This window comes from Oryzias melastigma, linkage group LG23 (assembly GCF_002922805.2).
Source record: "Oryzias melastigma strain HK-1 linkage group LG23, ASM292280v2, whole genome shotgun sequence".
NCBI classification, from domain to species: Eukaryota; Metazoa; Chordata; class Actinopteri; order Beloniformes; family Adrianichthyidae; genus Oryzias; species Oryzias melastigma.
Genome location: NC_050534.1, coordinates 11,590,219 through 11,607,901, shown reverse-complemented (window position 1 = coordinate 11,607,901; position 17,683 = coordinate 11,590,219). Strand labels below are relative to the sequence as shown.

General features: G+C 40.2%; 2 protein-coding genes across 3 annotated transcripts; both read left to right on the top strand.

The window, feature by feature from the left end:
• The first annotated feature begins 676 nt into the window (after positions 1–676).
• On the top strand, positions 677–7,574 carry asb15b (ankyrin repeat and SOCS box containing 15b). 2 transcript variants are annotated; one of them, XM_024292645.2, is made up of 14 exons: positions 677–1,148; positions 1,259–1,407; positions 1,470–1,522; positions 1,597–1,728; positions 1,805–1,969; positions 3,159–3,265; positions 3,340–3,478; positions 3,546–3,717; positions 4,063–4,223; positions 4,959–5,103; positions 5,191–5,346; positions 5,441–5,543; positions 6,932–7,085; positions 7,190–7,574. In XM_024292645.2, the coding sequence occupies exons 2-14, from the start codon at positions 1,301–1,303 to the stop codon at positions 7,345–7,347; spliced, it is 1,752 nt and encodes a 583-aa protein (XP_024148413.1). In that variant the 5' UTR covers positions 677–1,148; positions 1,259–1,300; the 3' UTR covers positions 7,348–7,574. The 2 variants fall into 2 exon arrangements, with proteins under 2 accessions (XP_024148413.1, XP_024148422.1); XM_024292654.2 differs by having other exon boundaries at positions 1,105–1,148; positions 1,290–1,407.
• A 1,522-nt stretch (positions 7,575–9,096) lies between these two features.
• lmod2b (leiomodin 2 (cardiac) b) lies at positions 9,097–14,933 on the top strand. The gene is made up of 6 exons (XM_024292668.2): positions 9,097–9,790; positions 9,953–10,369; positions 12,693–12,953; positions 13,036–13,248; positions 13,592–14,032; positions 14,869–14,933. The coding sequence occupies exons 1-6, from the start codon at positions 9,515–9,517 to the stop codon at positions 14,893–14,895; spliced, it is 1,635 nt and encodes a 544-aa protein (XP_024148436.1). The 5' UTR covers positions 9,097–9,514; the 3' UTR covers positions 14,896–14,933.
• Positions 14,934–17,683: the final 2,750 nt, after the last annotated feature.

Genomic DNA, 17,683 nt, shown 5'->3' with positions numbered 1-17,683 from the left:
GTTTGAGATCACTGGGTTGCTGGAGCCTATCCTCGGCGAAGGCAGTTTAGTTTATTTATTCCGAACATATTGTAAAAGCAAAACAGACAAATCGAATATCCGCTCGCTGATAATTATAGTCAGTCATTTAAAAGAGTCTTTATTTAACAGAACTCAAGAAAATTTGAAAGGGAGATAAGCAGAACCACAACAAAAAAATGATGATTATCTGTATGAAGATTTACTATTATCTGAATATATTAGAAATAGTGTGCCAGGTGCAATTTGAAATAATCTTTTAAGCTAGGAATCATGTTTCTGGACTGTGGGAGGCAACTGGAGAAACATACAGGAGAACATGCAAACTCTGCAAACTGAAGGTTTTTTGTACTTTTATACTGAAGGTTTTTCAATACTTTTATATTATGTTACATCTTTGTACCTTGTTATCAACAAATTGATGAATGCATGGAGCTGCAGACCAGTTGAAACCAGTCAGGGGAAGTTTCTAGTACTTTTCCACTGAAAAACAAAGCAGGAACATGGTGACCGTTCAAGACTTGGTAAAGATGACCATTTATGGTATTAAAAACCATATGGGGGGTTCTTCTGTCCTGACAAGGATTGGTCTGAAGCTACTCATGACCCACCTTGAGGCCTTGGACTCGGTTTGACAAGTTTTCATGGAGAAAACACTATTATTTTAATTTCCCGTCACTTTTTAAGTAATATTTTTAATCGTCAGCTTTTAATTGCCTTTTATTTGTGACAATGACAAATAAAAATCTATGTATACACAGACAGATGTATCCAGGATATGAACCTTCTTGCTATGTGTTGAGAACAACTGCACCACAAATTCAACCTCATTTACTAAACCCACTTTACTTGTAGAACTTTGCATAAAAAAGCATTGTTTGTTCCGCTACGGCTAATCGAAATAAAATACTATCTTTTGGACCGTGCTGCCCCGGTTGAGTCAACTGCTACAAGATGTTAAACCGACAGCCCTGCTGCTGCAGAAGAGAAAAAGCGACACACTGAGCTGAGTCAGGTCATCTAAAAGAGGCCGCTTCTAAATATAACCCCCGGCAGCCATAAGACCCTGCAAAACAAAAACACACAGACAGTTCGGCAGGGAGTTGAAGGGCAGTTTCTTGGATCACAAGGTGAGGTTCTGACACGGCTACTAAACACAACCCGTCTTTGACACAAATTTGAACTGCGACTTGATGGAGGAGACTTGATCTTTATGGTTTGCATGAAACTTTTTTAACAGGTCAACGTGAATTGACTTTATTCACATTTAGTCCCCATAAAGATGGAGGATATTGAGGAGGAAGCAATAAATGAAGAGCTAATCAGGTTTGCTATCCGGGAGAGCATTCAGGATGCCTTCAAGCTGTCATGCTCTGTAGAAAAAAACAGGTAAGAAGTAATTTAAAGAAGCATCTCTGATGTCTCTGATTTAAAGCTGTTATTTATTATAGGAAGGAGCAGAACAGTGAAGAATTTGTGAGAATAATTGCAGCCATTCATGAAGGTAAAGCTGCCCTGTAGCATTTATTTGAAATAGTTTTTACTAGTGATGCTACTGCTGTGGCTGCACCTCGACAGGTGATGCTGATGCGCTGCAGGCGCTGTCGTGCTGTAAGTCCGCCTTCCAAGAGAAAGACGGCAGCGGTTGGATGTCTCTGCATGCAGCAGCTGTGCAGCCGCGTCCAGAGATGCTGCACGTCGTGCTGCAGGGTGAGATTCCCAACCCAAGTTTTGGTGGAATCAAGTTGGAGGTGAAGTTCTGACGTTTGTGTCATCATCCGTGCAGTACTGACGGCGGCTGACTTCACCCTGGAGGAGCAGACATTGGACGGAGACACGGCCCTGACTCTGGCGGCAGAGGCCGACCGGGTGGAGAATGTGAGGATGCTGCTGCAGCGCGGAGCTTCACCGCACAACACCAACAGCAGGAATGAATCTCCTCTGCTCCTTGGTAGCTTCTTCTTCTTCTGTAGATTGAAACATATACTCTGAAGCTCCTGCTTTACTGTTTGAGCATTAAAATGAGAGAATTTAACCAAATTTTACTACAAATTTGGTTAAATTCTCTCATTTTTCAAGGGGTCAAAAGGATTTCCCACCCCATTGTTTTCCCAGTGGTCTTTTAGTGATGATTGTGCCGTTTTAAGACAATAATAAAAGAAAAACTGTTGTTTTCTAGGACATAGTTTCTGCAGAGCGGTAGGAGTTCATTAGAAATTCACCTCTGAGTTGTGGGGCGAGCTGTTAACGTGGAGTATGCTCATGTAAATGCAAAAGACACAACACAACGACAAAAGCCGACAACGCAACAACTGAGATTGCAGCGACGCTTGCTAGCTCTGACAGAGCTAGCAAGCGTCACTAGCTCTGTCAGACCCTGAGCAGCGGAGCTTTCCAGCTCCATGGCTATGAGGTTTTTATTTCAGATCAAGACAACAATGAAATGAACACAATAGTTCCACCAGTTTTATTTTTATTTATTCCCTCTCAGGTTAATGCTCAAAGTTTTAAGCCATTGAAGTGCCAGTATTTTGAAACTGAAATAAAAAGTCTTCATTTCCATTATGAATCCCTTCCGTCGTGTTGTGGTTTTTGTCGTTGTGCATTTTGAATAATGAAATATTCAAGATTAAGTTTCTGTATGTCCTCCATCGTGAGTAAAATACCACAAGAACATGTTAAAAACACTAAAAAACTAAAAGTTTATTACTAAAAAATCCATTCCTTCAATGACACTTTCACACTGAGCTGTTTGGTCCACTTGTTTTCATTTAGTTACATTCACATCAAAAATCTCAAAAGTGAGAAAAAAAATTAAAATTAGTCAAATTTATTATTATTTTTTTTTATTATTATTACACTTACTTTTAAAAATGGCTTATTTTTTTTGTTCAAAAATGACAAAAACGTCACATAACCTAATCAAAAAAATCCAAGAAAGTCCAGCCAAAAAATCTCAAAAGTGTGAAAAAAAAATTCAAATTGATCAAAATCCAACCACCAATGGTGAATGTGTCCACCTCTAAAAAATATTTGGAGCAAAATCCAACTAAAACAAATTCAGTCCTTCAATGTTGTCATAACTGCAGCTACATAACTGAATTTGTTTCTATCATGTTTCTAAATGTTATGCATTGTAGCGGTGAAGCAGCGGTCATATGAGATGGTTCACACCCTCATTATGGGCGGGGCCTTTGTGGAGCAGGTGTGTCTCACCAAGTGGAGGGCCATCCATGAAGCTGCAAAGGTGAACGGACAGCATGTGTGACCTTCATCACACTTCTCGCTGAAAGTCAACAGCTTGATTTGCTTTATAACCAGGTGGGCTGTCCTCGGATCTTGATGCTGCTGCTCCGACATGGAGCCAACGTCTCAGCCAGAGACGGTCATGGCGTCACACCTCTTGGGATAGCAGCAGAGCACGGAAAAACAGAAGCTTTGGACATACTCATACAGCATGGTAACACCAAAATAGATCAATCCAGGCTTCTTGTGTGCAGATAAGAGTGTTTTCTATCTCCTTCTAGGCGGTGATGTAAATGCCCAGGCCAGCAACGGAGACACCGTCCTTTATGATGCGTCTGGATCAGGAAACCTGGACTGCATCAAACTGCTTTTGCTTCACGGAGCTAACCCCAATGTGGCGAGCTACGCCTGTCAGCTCCCCATCCACAGAGCTGCATATGAAGGACACATACTGTGAGCTGAAGCGCGACCTTCCTCATGAACTGTATAAAGCTGCATTCTCCGGTCGTAACATCTTAATTTTAATAGACTAATGTAGTTCCCGGGGAACAAAAATGGCCCCAGACGAATTAAAATTCTTTCCTTTCTTTTTCTGCATCCAAAACTTGAGGAAAAACATGGGCCGATCTCCACATCTCGCCATGTTTTCTCTGAAAGCGTCTCCACAAAGAGCCCTCTATTTGATCTGTAGTTTTGCGGCTCAAACCGCAGTCTAATGAGCATCTCCCCCCTCTGTCCTGTTTTGTGTTTAGCACCATCTGTCATTCATCTTCTTCCTGTTTTCCCCTCTCTCCTCAGAGCCCTGAGGACTCTCATCCCCATCACCACTCAGAGAGCAATCCGTCTTTCAGGCCAGAGCCCGGTCCACTCTGCAGCTGACGGAGGTCAGACCGAATGTCTGGAGCTGCTAATTCAGAAAGGTTATAATGTCAACGCGCTGCTGGACGCACACATCTCTGGTAGGGTTATAAATTAGTAAAGGTTGTTTGGTCTTGAAGGAGACATTTTCAGGATTCTATTTGTTTCATCAAACTTTTTTAAGTCTTTTACATATCTCATGTTTTTGTGCGTGATATAGGCAGGAAGACAAAAGTTTCAGAGTTAAAAAATACAAGGAGTTCCTCAAATTGTGTCCCTTTGATCCTCTCCACGTCCAGTTTTAAGCTACATTTGATAAGCAGGCTTGATCAATTCGATCCTTGTCATCCAAGGAACCAAAACTGTGTTTTACAAGTACATTTTTTGAAAAAATAGAGAAATTAAAGAACTAAAAAAAAGCATAGCTCAACTTAAATTTGTTAAAATATTCAAATATGGAATGGAGTGCAGCACTTGTTATCAAATGGGGGAACTGTTAATACATTTATGTATAGTTTTCTTCCTTATTTTCCATCAATAACTAATTTTTTATTAGTTTTTGTTCCTTATTTTGTTGTTGATGCATTAATATTCTCCAGTAGAGCGGTTCTTGTTGGTTTGTTGCAGTTTTTAGTCCAATTTGTGTTGGAACTTTTCATCTAATTGATCATTTTTATTTAGAATAGAGTTTATCTTTACAATTTTTGGTGATTTTAAGGTAGTTTTTTAGGAACACAATTAAATAATATACATTTTTTTGTCAGTTTTCTTTGGGTGACAACATTATTGCTAGTTCATATTTATAATCTATATATTTATAATCCACAATCTTACAGAAAACTACGGGGACCTCAGGAAGACCCCTCTGTTTTTTGCTGTTTCCAACGGTGATGTGACCTGCTCAGAGATGCTGCTGGCAGCCGGAGCCAAAACCGACCTGGACCCTCTGCGATGCATTTTGGTGGCTGTACGTGCCGAGAGGTGAGCCGCGGGCGTTTGCCCTATCCCCACCCCCCTGGTCACATGCAGAAGGATTGCAGTGGAATAACCTCAAATCCCTCTGTCCAGGTATGAGCTGGTGCAGCTGCTACTGTCGTGCGGGGCTGAGATAAACTGTTATTTTAGAGTGATTAGCAACACCGTGTTCCCCACTGCCCTGCAGTATTGCATCAGAGACCCCGCCATGCTGCGACTGCTGCTCAACCACGGATATCACGCTTACAAGTACAGCCACCCACCAAAAAACTGTTCAACTGGATTTAACTTGTTTACATTGATTTTTTTAAATATATATGTTTATATATATTACTGTCCTCAGGTGTTTTGAATGTTCTCACAAGGATTGTGATGATCTGGATAGTGAGTGCAATGACCTCCACAATCAAGTCTACTCCATATACAGTCAACCAAGTATCATTTCAGTAAGTTTTTATTTTATTTTATGAGTAATACAACATTTAAAGTACATAAAATATATCATATATCAAACAAATCACTGAGAAAAACTGTTTAACAATGTCTTATAACAGAAAATGAAATAGGAATCTGCCTATTGGAAATAAGACATTTTAAAACTTTATGAAGTTTAATTGTTTTTTGATCATTTCCAACAATTAATTTTTATACTTTTATAGTGGCCAAATATTTTTTTTAAATCGGCTTCTCTAATTTTTTTTGTAAGGGGATTTTTTCGGACTATTTTCTCTTTCGTATATCACATTTAGCCAAAATTATGATCAGGCTTATATGTTTCATTTGAATGGTTAAGAGTAATTAAAGATAAATAATATCACAAACATGCCTATAATGCACGGCCCTTCATATCATTTAATTTTAATGTTATTAATGGCTTTATGTTATCTTGAGCTTATTTCTAACTTGTATACTAAGGACAAAATATATTTTTATGGAGAGTAAAATATTTAAAGTTATTTAAGGTTGAAGTTGATACATTCTGGTATAATATTTCTGCCTTTTTTTCATAGAAATGCTAAAAAGTTTGTTTGTTTTAGTGTGTTCAATAAATGTTTATCCTGTTTAGCTCGCAATCTTGGGTGTGTTTAGGGTTTTGCCCCCCTGTGTGATTGATTTTGACACTCCTGCTCTAATGTATGTTTTTTCATGAGTGAAAAGTCTTTTGGATTAAAGCAAATTAGGAAGTACCAAATGTTGCAGTTCCTCAGAGGACCACAGGGGGCAGGTTTCTATTGACTTTCATCTGAAAATAGTCTAAATTCATTTGCTACTCACTATTTAGTGTACTATATAGTGTCTTCGCCACTTTGTAGAGGCGTCTGAATCTGTATGATTCCAAAATCTAGTGCCGCAGAAATTTCCCAGAATTCTCTGCGAAAAACCAGTATACATCAGTGCTCACTAGAGTGGTAAATATTGACCACAGTGCTTTGCATTAAACAGTTTTTTATGTGCCGCTCAAAAAAAAGGAGCTAGGATGGTGTCCGAATCGCTTTTAAAATGCAGGGCACTATATAGTCCTGCACTTTATAGTTTTGTAGTAGTTAAGGAGGGAATTTTAACATAGCCTAAATTTATATGACAAAAAAAAAATCATTTAAAGCAGAATTTGAATTTATTCTTCTTTAATATTTATCCTTGAACACTCAGCTTGAAAACTGACTGTGTCCCACCCAATTGTCAGAAATTTGTTGAGGTAAATTAAATAAACTCATTAAAATATTTATAATAATTAAAGTTCAACATTAATATTTTTTACTCTTGTGGACCTCTGTGAGACAACCTCAATTGAGAACTGGCATTTTATCTGAATAAACAAAAATTTCTCTTTCAGTTCTGCGATTATGTGTCTGTGTCATGGCTGACCCATCTGGTGGGGAGCGTTGTGAAGATGCTTCTGGACTATGTCAGCCAAATCAGCATCTGCTTCAACCTCAGACGCGTCCTGGAGCGGACGCCAGAGTGGGAGGAGATTTCCACCACACTCAGTAAAACTGGAAACACACAGATTCAGACATAAAAAAGCAATAGTGAAAAAATATTTGACAATTTTTCGCTTTTGGATTTTTTTTCTTTGTGTGTGCTCGTACAGGCAGCCCTCGCTCTCTTCAGCACTTGTGTCGACTGGTGGTCAGGAGTCAAATGAGCATCAGGACGCTGAATGACCCAGAAGCCATGGCTGCAGCTCCATTCCCTCCCAGATTGATGAGCTACATAACCTACAGAGACCAGGACCCATACCAATTATAATCCACATGAAAAACAAACACCACAAGCTTCAAGTAATTGTATTAACTTCAATTAAATGCATTCTGTGCCATTTGAATACAGGCATAAGCAAGTCTATGCTGCTCTGTATAAGTTATTGTACTTTGAGTTTGTGAAAAGATCATTTATTAATTTAAGGAACTGATGGATGCACTAAAAATGTAATTTATGTAAGAAACACATTATTTTTTAATAAACAATTTTTTTAGAGGTTATATGTGTGTTTTTTGGACCTCAATGCAAAGACATGTTTATCTAATTTGGTAAAAAACTGATTTTAGCATCAGAAAATATATATTTATACATGTTTCAGTAGCATAAATAATGTTCTTTATCCCAACATCTTCTTATGGTAAGGGCAGGGAAAGGTGCCTGAAATGGCGAGACTGAATAAGAACAGAGACTTGGGGTTGTCCTGAATATTCGCTTAATAAACCTCTCCCCCTTAGTATGATCTGTGCTGTTATGTCTTTTATATTAATATATACACATTTAGGTGAACAACAGATAAAAAAATAGCTGCTGGATGAATTTCACGTGCACTGTCCCAAATAATAAATACAATTGAAATTGAGGTTAGCTTTTAAAGGCAACAATAACACCAAAAACCACAGATGATTTGAAATATTTCATATTTTTTCATCAGTGATTCACCACTTTCCAAAAAGGGTTACAAAATACTCTGATTTCCTTCATTTAGCGCTAGTTATTCCTGATCAGCATCATGTCGAACTACAAGAACTGACAGGACACAGTTTCCCACAATGCATTATTTTGTCTCGCTGACAATCCAGGCGAGGAACCAAGTAACTGACTCATAAAAACACATAGTGAAAGATGCTAATTATTCTAGCTAATTAGCATAATTATCTCAGAAAAACACACTATTAAAGTTGTTATGTATGCTAACTATGTTAGCTATGCTAATGTGGCTAAAAGTGTAAGCATTCCAAACAGCACTATTAGTTTTCTCAGAAAAACACATGGCTAAAAATGCTAATTATGGTAACTATGCTAGCTATGCTAATGTGCTATCTTGGCTAATGTTACAAATCAGCATAATTTACTGTCTCAGAAAAGCCTAGCCTCTTGACTTTGATTTTTATTTAGGTTTTAACAAAACTTTTCCAAACCCATAGATGACTGAGGTCTCCAGTTGACAAAACTCCAAGACATAAAAAATGATTTGGAGTTTGGGAGATCAGCTCAAAGAAAAAACAGCTCAATTTTTATGCTTTTATTTCTGCAGGATTGAGATGTGCTGACTGTGTAAAAGGTGAACGGAGTTCATCCTGCAGCCTTTGAGCAGCACATACTGTTTGTCAGTTGGGTTGCTGGTTAATGGTTGACCATGTGAGTCAATTAGGCATGTGACTGCCGAGATAGCTTGTATTTTGTGGTGTGCCACAAAAAAATATGCATGGGGACTTTTATTTTGAAAGGATCTAAACTCTGCCTTCACTGTGCTTTAACTTTGATCTGATTAAACTGATCAATCCAAATTAGGCGGGACAAGAAAACCAAAGTTTTGTGAGCATGTCCAAAATTAAAGTCTGTAAAAAAATTTAGGAAACATTTTGGGTAATTGTATTGCACTCTACCCGTCCTGATGCCCCTGCAGATGCCTCCTCTACCATGTTTTCAGCGACACAGGATCCGTGTTTGTCTTGTTCTACATATCTGTCCTGCCCAGTTGCTCTTTTTTGGCCATGAACAAAGGCACTCGAGCGGAGGTGACGGACTGCTATGTTGACAACCCACACGGCCTCTGAGCTCACAGGCTTTTTGTGGCTCTGCCTCTCAGGGCTGCGTCTCCCAAAAAAAGACGCAGCATCATGGGGCCCGCTCTTTGGTACGTTCCCCCTCTGATCCCTCTCTTAAGGCCTAAGCAGCAGCTGCAGAGATTAGAGGGGAGAGGACCCACACCCACCGACTGTCTCCCTTAAATTCAGCAGCCGAGACAAATTCAATTCAGACTTCTTGAGTGGTTTCTTATCAGTGTTTTTGATAATAATCCATATTCAGAATGGAGTGAGCAGCTCTTTGGAGCTCCTCGGTGGACTGAACCTTTCTTTGGATTCTCGGAACATTCAGGTTTATTGTGGAATCTATTTTCAAGGAGCTGTCCTGTGCTCACCAGGACCGCGCCATGAGTTATTTTGGGTACCGTCGAGAGTTGAGTAAGTACGAAGATGTGGATGAGGACGAGCTCTTGGCCTCGCTCAGCCCGGAGGAGCTTGCCGAGTTGGAGAAGGAGTTGGTGGACATCGACCCGGACGCCAACGTGCCAATAGGACTCCGGCAGAGAGACCAAACCGATAAGACCCCAACGGGCACCTTCAGCAGGGAAGCCCTTATGAAATACTGGGAAAACGAAAACCGCAGACTGTTGGAGGACGAGATCGAGGGAGGAAGCCCCAAATCGGTCAGTGGAGACGCTTAACTGAGTTTGTTTGGTGTTTGAAGATTGTGCCAGATGAGATGCTGTTTGAAGACGGCTTTCAAAGCAGATAATTTGTCTTCAAGGCTTCCCTCTCATAACAGGTACAGTACAACATTCCGATTGAATAATTCTATTAAATTACAGGAGGAAAGACAAGAAAAAGAGTTTGTGACTCAAGGGAGCAGTGAAGAGGAGGATGAAAAAGATGCTAAGAATGAGAAAGAGCAGGAAAAGGGCAACCAATCGAATGAAGATGAGGAGGAAAGCACTGATGAGGAGGAAGCGGAAGACACTGAGGAGGAAGAAGAACCTGTGACAGAAGATGACGACGAAGAAGAAGAGGAGGAGCTAGTTAAGTCTGAACCCATCAAGCATTCAGAATTGGTGAAAGCTCCAGTCATCAAACCACCGCCCATCAAGCCTGCACCCTCGCCCGCCCCGCCTGGTGACCCGAACACCAGTGGAAACCCAACCGTGGTGGATGACGTCCTGCAACGAGCCCTCAACAACGACGCAGAGCTCACAGAGATCAACCTCAACAACATCGACGACATTTCTCAGGTACTCTGAGTTCTGGTTCTTAGAACGATAGCTGATTCTACATCTGGATAGGAGTCCTGGAATCCTGCATGTCTTTGAGCCAGATGTCAGCTCAGATGAGGAAAACAAAGACGTTAATGGATCTATTTGTCTGAAAGTGGATGAGTCAGAATTGTAGCAGACTTTGCCCCGCCCATGCCAGCTGCTGGGTCACAAACCTGAGCTTTTTCGAACTGCTGGTTTTCGACTGCTCCTGATCCAAGATAATTTGAAATACTCAGAAACACAGTTTTAATCGTAAAATATTCCATGTTCTCCACCATGAACAAAATGGTACAAGAACATTGGTCTTGTGTTTTGTCGTAGAATCATAGCTTTTTTATAAAACAAAAAGTCCATCAATTTACAACTTCTTGTACAGAGTTTTTCCCATATTTGGGAACTGGACTGACTCCTCCCCCTTCGTGTTGCAAATAGGAGGTACCTGGTGGCTCCAAGAAGCCGAAATCCTATAGACTTCAGTAGAGAAATAACCAGTAATTCTATTTGAACCTTCACTTTACTTCATCAAATCTGCTATAAATTTTAGCCACATTAGCATAACTAGCATAAATAGCATCTTTAACGATGTGTTGCTGCTTCATTCTGAACCGAGTGATAGGGATGTGGACTTTGATCAAGATCACTGCTGTTTGGCCAAAGTAGTTGGTATAGAAACAATCATTTAGACCAATCAATCAATCAAACTTTATTGATCCCAAAGGAAACTGGACCAATCACTGGTTATTGATGTGGTCTGGTTCCAACATGGCAACATAAATAGTGGAGGAAAAATGGCGACTGAATTGACTTCATGTGGTTGGAGCCAAAAATAAGCCGTTATCAATGGATGACATCACTATTCTGATGAATGAAGTCTTGTCCACTGAAAGTCTTTTCGTTTTTAAACCAGTTTTAAGAGAAAATTGCTGGTTTTGTTTCTAAAGTGAAGCTAACATTCCTATCAATAGTTGTTCACCAAGAAAATGATTAAACCAAAACCAGTTTCCCTGACATAAAAAGCCATGAAGGAGTGTTTATTGGTTTGCTGATGCTAAAAGTGTTTCTGGTTTTTCATGTAAAACATCTAGCTAACAGGATTCCAAAAAATATGATATGATTTTCAATTGAACGACTGTGGAAAGATATTATATATTTACAGCTTTACTTTCTAAAATGAAAACTTTTATGTCGGTCTTTCTGAGTTAAAACAAACAACACCATAAACTATCTTAGAAAAACACATGGTTAAAGATGCTATTTATGGTAGTTATGCTAATGTGGCTAAAATCTATAGCAGATTTGGCCGATTAAGCCCTTCAGCAAAATGAGCCATTAGAAGTAGCAAAACTTACTTGCTTTCATTGAAAACAAAACTCCAATTAAAATTCACTTTCAGTGAAAAGTAGTTTTTATTAGTGTTTTTGTTTGTTTCTGAGAATTTGAAGTACCTCCACAGTGCTTCTATTTTGATGGTAGCTCACAGACGTAAATATTGACCAAACAGCAGAAATCTTCATACTAGATGATGCAGAAACTTACATTTTATGCAATATTCTACTAACTATTTGACAATTTTTGCCTCTTATCCTCAGTTTTCTCATACTGTATGTAATCTTTCATATTTATATTTACTGAAATTGTGTAAGAAAATTGTCTGAAGATATTCAATAAATACTTAATTTTGTTTCTTAATAAGTAATCCACAATTGATCTGATAAGGACCGGATTATGGCAACTATGTAATATATATATATATATTGTGCTTCTTCTCACTTTCCTTCAAGCAAAAAATCCTAAAATTTTATTTGATAATCATCATATTTAATAAATCCAATGTGATTTATTCTGTTCGCACTTCTGCAAAAAAGTCTACTTATGAGTAACACTATTTGCAAGAAGGTGGCATTATCTTTGCTAATTTTTTTCCCATGATTTTATTTTCAATTTATGAATTGACATCTGTAATGGGTTTGACGTGTCTGTGTTCTGATTTTTTTTTATTGCAGTACTCAATTATTTTTACAAATCAAATCAAATCAAGCATTCAAGAGAAATGTTGCATACAAAAGATAAAAATGAGGATTCTTAACAAAAAGCAAGATTTAGTCAAATAACTACAATTCCCAGAACCCCTCCCCTTCATTGAATCTCCTCAGTAGATATTGAGTTCATTTAGTATTATGCAGTGATTGATAGATATTTGGGTTTAGCAATGTTCTCTTCCAGGGACAAATTTGCATCATTGTTAGTCAGGAAAGTCATTTTTTGAGCTGTTTGTTAAAAGATTCCATTTATCTTTCAGGAAACTCTCATCCGATTCACTGAAGCTCTGAGGTCCAACACAAACGTTCGACTCTTCAGCCTCGCCAACACTCGAGCCGACGACCCCGTGGCTCTGGCCGTGGCTAAGATGCTCAAGGAGAACTCGTCCATCACCAGCCTGAACATAGAGTCCAACTATGTGACTGGGAGAGGCGTGATGGCGTTGGTTCAAGCGCTTCCAGCGAACAGCACCTTAACGGAGCTGCGATTCCACAACCAGAGGCACATGTGTGGAGGACAGGTTGGTACCAGACCCAATCAGAGGGTTCTGCTCCAGACGGGATCAAACCAAACAAACAAACAAACAAACAAACTCCGTGCAGGTGGAGATGGAGATGGTGAAGATTTTGAGGGAAAACCACACCCTGATTAAACTGGGTTACCAGTTCAACCTGCCGGGCCCCAGAATGAGCATGACGGGGATTCTCACCCGGAACCAGGACCGGCAGAGGCAGAAGAGGATGCAGGAGCAGCGGCAGCAGCAGGACCAGCAGGGGGTCCAAAACGGAGCAGTTAACCCTCGAACCTCCGCGCTGGTTTGCAGCTTTTCTATGTCATATTTACCGATTCTTAGTCAAAAATTGATTCTATTTGATATTTCAATCGTTGGTTGTCTTCTTTTGCAATAATAATAATAATAATAATTGTTTGGGTATTTTTTAGAGCAATTAAAAACTATTTTACATGTATTAGTCCTTCTTGTTGGGTTTTTTTATTATTATTTTCCCTCAACCCATCAGTCATAAATTAAATTAAATAAATGCTAATTAAGTAATCTTTACTTTGCCCCTGATTTAGATGCTAAATCAAGGTCACTTTTTTGCCCCAAAACTTTATTTATTTTCTTTCGATTCCAAATCAACTTCCTTGTTTCTGCAGAGAGGAACGCCAAATTCATCCCCCCACGGCTCCCCTTGGTCTTCACCCAAACTGTCCCGAAGCAACCAGGCCTCAAAGCGGACCCCCCCTGCACCACCTCCTCCTCCCCCTCCTCCTCCTCCACCCCCTCCCCCGCCTCCCCCCGCACCTCAGCTGGAGGTGAAGAAGAAGAAGAAGGAGAAGCCCACGAGGCTGATTGCGGAGGTCATCCGGGCGCACGAGGCGGGTGGTGACAAGACGGCCAAGGGGAAAGGGAAGAAGGGCAAGAAGGGGAAGAAGGAGGAGACGAGCAGCATCCTGAAGGAGCTGAAGAACGCCCTGCGGCCCGTGTCAGCCGACAGGAGGGAGGGGGAGGGCAGCAGGCCGTCCACGCCCATGAGGTCGGCTCACGACCAACTGATGGAGTCCATACGGACCAGCAGCATCCGCAGCCTGAGACGGGTGAGACCTCCACTTTGAAAAAAGACAATAACAGATTCAGAAAAGAAAAAAAAAAAGGAATTTCAGGCTGAAGATCTCTGAAGGCAAATGTGGGACTTTGATTTAGATGAGGATGACACACAGTCAGCGAGGTCTGAGTCATCCCTGTGGATGATTTGATACGTTCTGTCTCAGGATGGAGGGACGCAGGCAGAAGGATGCCCACAGACCAGGGGCGGAGCTACAACATTTTATACGGGGGCAGAAAACTGGGGAAAGGTGGCACATGAGAACATCAGAGTGGAAATGAAATAAAAAAATCTGTTTTATTATTGTTTTTAATATACAAAATCATTAAAAGTAGTGTTTTTGCTATTTTTCCAGCGCTTAAAGAAGCTTTTATTGAGGATTTCTTAATTTAAAAAAAAAATTATTTTCCCCCTGTAGCTCCGCCCCTGCCACAGACACAACTGGAGCTAACATCCAAGTTATGGTCGCATCCTTTCATAAAAAAATATGCATCTAAATGAAAATTTAGCCCTTTAATCCTCACCTGATTTAAAAAAAATAAAAAAGAGAGATGATGCAGCAGCAGCAGCTGCAGCAGCCCTCCTCAGCTCATTATGCTGTTATGGAAAATCATCAGTGCCCTCTGATAACAGGGTCCTCCTGTTGTTGCTGCTAAATTCCAGCCTCTCAGTACAGATATTTATAGAAACCGTTCGCCGGAGCTCTGATAAGGGCAGATTTGACACATTAGCACACTAGAGCAGCTGGAAAACACTGCAGTTGCTGTTGTGCAGTGTGAAAAACGTTTTTTTGATTTGCATCTGATCATAAATCTTTTTTTTTTGCAGGTGGAACTTCCACATCATTTAAAGTAACAGAAATCAAAGAGGTGGAATGACCAAGTGGACTGAAAGAAGAAGAAAAAGAAGTTTATTCTTAAGAAAAGGAAAGTAATAGGAGAAAAACTGGAATTTTTGCACTGCGATGTTTGCTTATTTTTAATTCTATCTATGATTTCTTTAAATAGAGTTGTATTTTTTGAGTTTTTCTGTTTTGTTTTCATGTTTACTGACTCTTGTTAATTGCATAAATGTTTTGTTTGTAAAAATCATGTGTTTGTGGTTCAACTATGTGGTAATTTCTAAATATAGTAATTTGCTGTTGACATGAGTTTCTCTTCCAGACAACAAGGACTTCTTCCCTTTTTCTGGGGAAGTTAGATTGACTGCACTGATGACGATGGTCAAAATGTAAACTTTTCTTTTCCCCTGAATGATAAGGTATTCAAAGATTTATTATTCACATGATACAAATATTCAAACTTCCTTTTTTTTTAGAAGATTCATAAAAAGCAAAACAATGCTGCTCCCTTCAGATTGAAAAACCGCTTTGTCAACCAGATTAATTTACTAATTCTTTTAATTTAGAGGGATGTCTTTGACGATTAGAGGAGTGATGGTGGGAGAAGGACAAGAACAAAAGGAAAGATCAGGAGACTGACTATAAACCATCCTAAGCCAGGTCTTGGTGACATTTATATGTCTTGGAAAGACTTATTCATCTTCTATATTTACAGTGCAGCTGTTGCAAGACTCATTAGTGGGGACCCTAGAAAAGATTTGATAATTTTATTACTCTTAACAATTTATAAAAGTAGGCCTTCAGTTTTCTAAGTGTTTCCCACAGCCAACAAATGTCAAATAAGGTTAAAGGCCAAAATCAGTTACATTTCATTTAAAAATGGCCAAATGATTTAACAAGATCCTCAACGAAGCTAAATATAAAATATAAAAGGAAATAGGGGTGTTTTTTTTTTTTTTTTACGATTGCTTTAAAAATTTTAGGATTTCAAGCTTTAACTTTCTTAAGAATAATATTAAAATCCGACTCCGATCATTTCTTGATCTATTGTCAAAGCGTTCATGGTTCATTAGAAGTTCGCCTCTGAGTTGTGGGCGGGATTGTTGAGGTTTAGCAACCCCGCCCCCTTTCCCCTTCATTTTTGCTGAGAGCCTGGAGCTGGCAGAAAGTGTGGGCCCCGAACGGGTTTGCCCACATTAGCTTAAGTGGGGACTCAGTGGGTTAGCTCGCTACGCTAGCCAGCTGCCTGGAGGACAGTGTTGAGTGCTAGCGAGCTCTGTTGTATTGAGCAAGCGAGGTCCACTTTAGCATGCTAGTGAGCTACTCTGTGGCATGCTAATGAGCTCCACTGTAGCATGCTAGCAAGTTCCACTGTAGCATGCTAGCAAGCTCCTCTGTAGCATGCTAGTGAGGTCCACTGTGGCATGCTAGCAAGCTCCTCTGTAGCATGCTAGCAAGCTCTTCTGTAGCATACTAGCGTGCTCTACTGTAGCATACTAGCAAGCTCCACTGTAGCATTCTAGCGAGCTCCACTGTAGCATGCTAGCGAGCTCCACGGTAGCATTCTAGCGAGCTACTCTGTGGCATGCTAACGAACTCCACTGTAGCATGCTAGGAAGCTACTCTGTGGCATGCTAACGAGCTTCACTGTAGCATGCTAGCATGCTCTACTGTAGCATACTAGCAAGCTCCTCTGTAACGAGCTAGCAAGGTCCACTGTAGCAAGCTAGAGAGCTCTTCTGTGGCATGCTAGCATGCTCTACTGTAGCATACTAGTGAGCTCCTCTGTAATGAGCTAGCAAATTCCGCTGTAGCGAGCTAGTGAGCTCCTCCGTGGCACACTAGCAAGGTCCGCTGTAGTGAGCTAGAGAGCTCTACTGTAGCATACTAGCGAGCTCCTCTGTAATGAGCTAGCAAGTTCCGCTGTAGCGAGTTAGTGAGCTCCTCCGTGGCATACTAGCAAGGTCCACTGTAGCGAGATAGCAAGCTCCACTGTATGGAGCTAGTGATCTCCTGTGTAGGAAGCTAGTGAGCTTTGATATAGCATGCTAGTAAGGTTCACTCCAGCAAGCTAGCAAGCTCCGCTGTATTGAGCTAGCTTGCTTCTTTGTAGCGAGCTAGCAAGCTCCACTGTATGGAGCTAGTGAGCTCCTCTGTAGGAAGCTAGTGAGCTCCTCTGTAGGAAGCTAGTGAGCTCTGTTATAGCATGCTAGTAAGGTTCACTCCAGCGAGCTAGCAAGCTCCGCTGTATCGAGCTATTGAGCTCCTCTGTAGGAAGCTAGTGAGCTTTGGTGTAGCGAGCTTACCCACTGAGTGCCAATGTGAGCAAACACAGGTGAGGCCACCACAGACACTGTGGACAAACCCAATTGAGGCTCACGTTTTCTGTCTACTTTTAAACCACATGTGGCCCTCTTGGCCTTCCTGGCTGGGTAAGCTCTTTTTTTTTTGTCTGCTCAGAAATCGCAAATTTTTAGCTTAATTTGTGTCATTCATCTACAGAGAAAAATGACTCAAGAATTTGTTACAAATACTAAAATTATGGTTTTCATTGGAGTGAACCTTTAAACATTATTTATAATTAGCTTAACAAACTATATATACTTTCAAACAAAGCAGACAGGAAGTAAATAAAAATGTAGTTTTGAACTGAAGTTTTTTGTATGCAAAAAAATACTTCAATTTAAGTACTTTTCAGAGGACAGGTTCTATATCAGGGGTCTCAAACTCGCGGCCCGCGGGCCATCTGCGGCCCGCAGGATGGTAATTTGCGGCCCCCGTCTTCATATGAAAGATTACTGT

Bases quoted from the DNA above. Each gene is read 5' to 3' on its own strand.
- asb15b (XM_024292645.2), top strand. From the start codon at position 1,301: ATGGAGGATATTGAGGAGGAAGCAATAAATGAAGAGCTAATCAGGTTT. The intron at 1,970-3,158 runs GTAGCTTCTTCT...TATGCATTGTAG, and splicing joins TGAATCTCCTCTGCTCCTTG to CGGTGAAGCAGCGGTCATAT. The intron at 3,718-4,062 runs GTGAGCTGAAGC...CTCTCTCCTCAG, and splicing joins GCATATGAAGGACACATACT to AGCCCTGAGGACTCTCATCC.
- lmod2b (XM_024292668.2), top strand. From the start codon at position 9,515: ATGAGTTATTTTGGGTACCGTCGAGAGTTGAGTAAGTACGAAGATGTG. The intron at 9,791-9,952 runs GTCAGTGGAGAC...ATTAAATTACAG, and splicing joins AGGGAGGAAGCCCCAAATCG to GAGGAAAGACAAGAAAAAGA. The intron at 14,033-14,868 runs GTGAGACCTCCA...TTTTTTTTGCAG, and splicing joins GCATCCGCAGCCTGAGACGG to GTGGAACTTCCACATCATTT.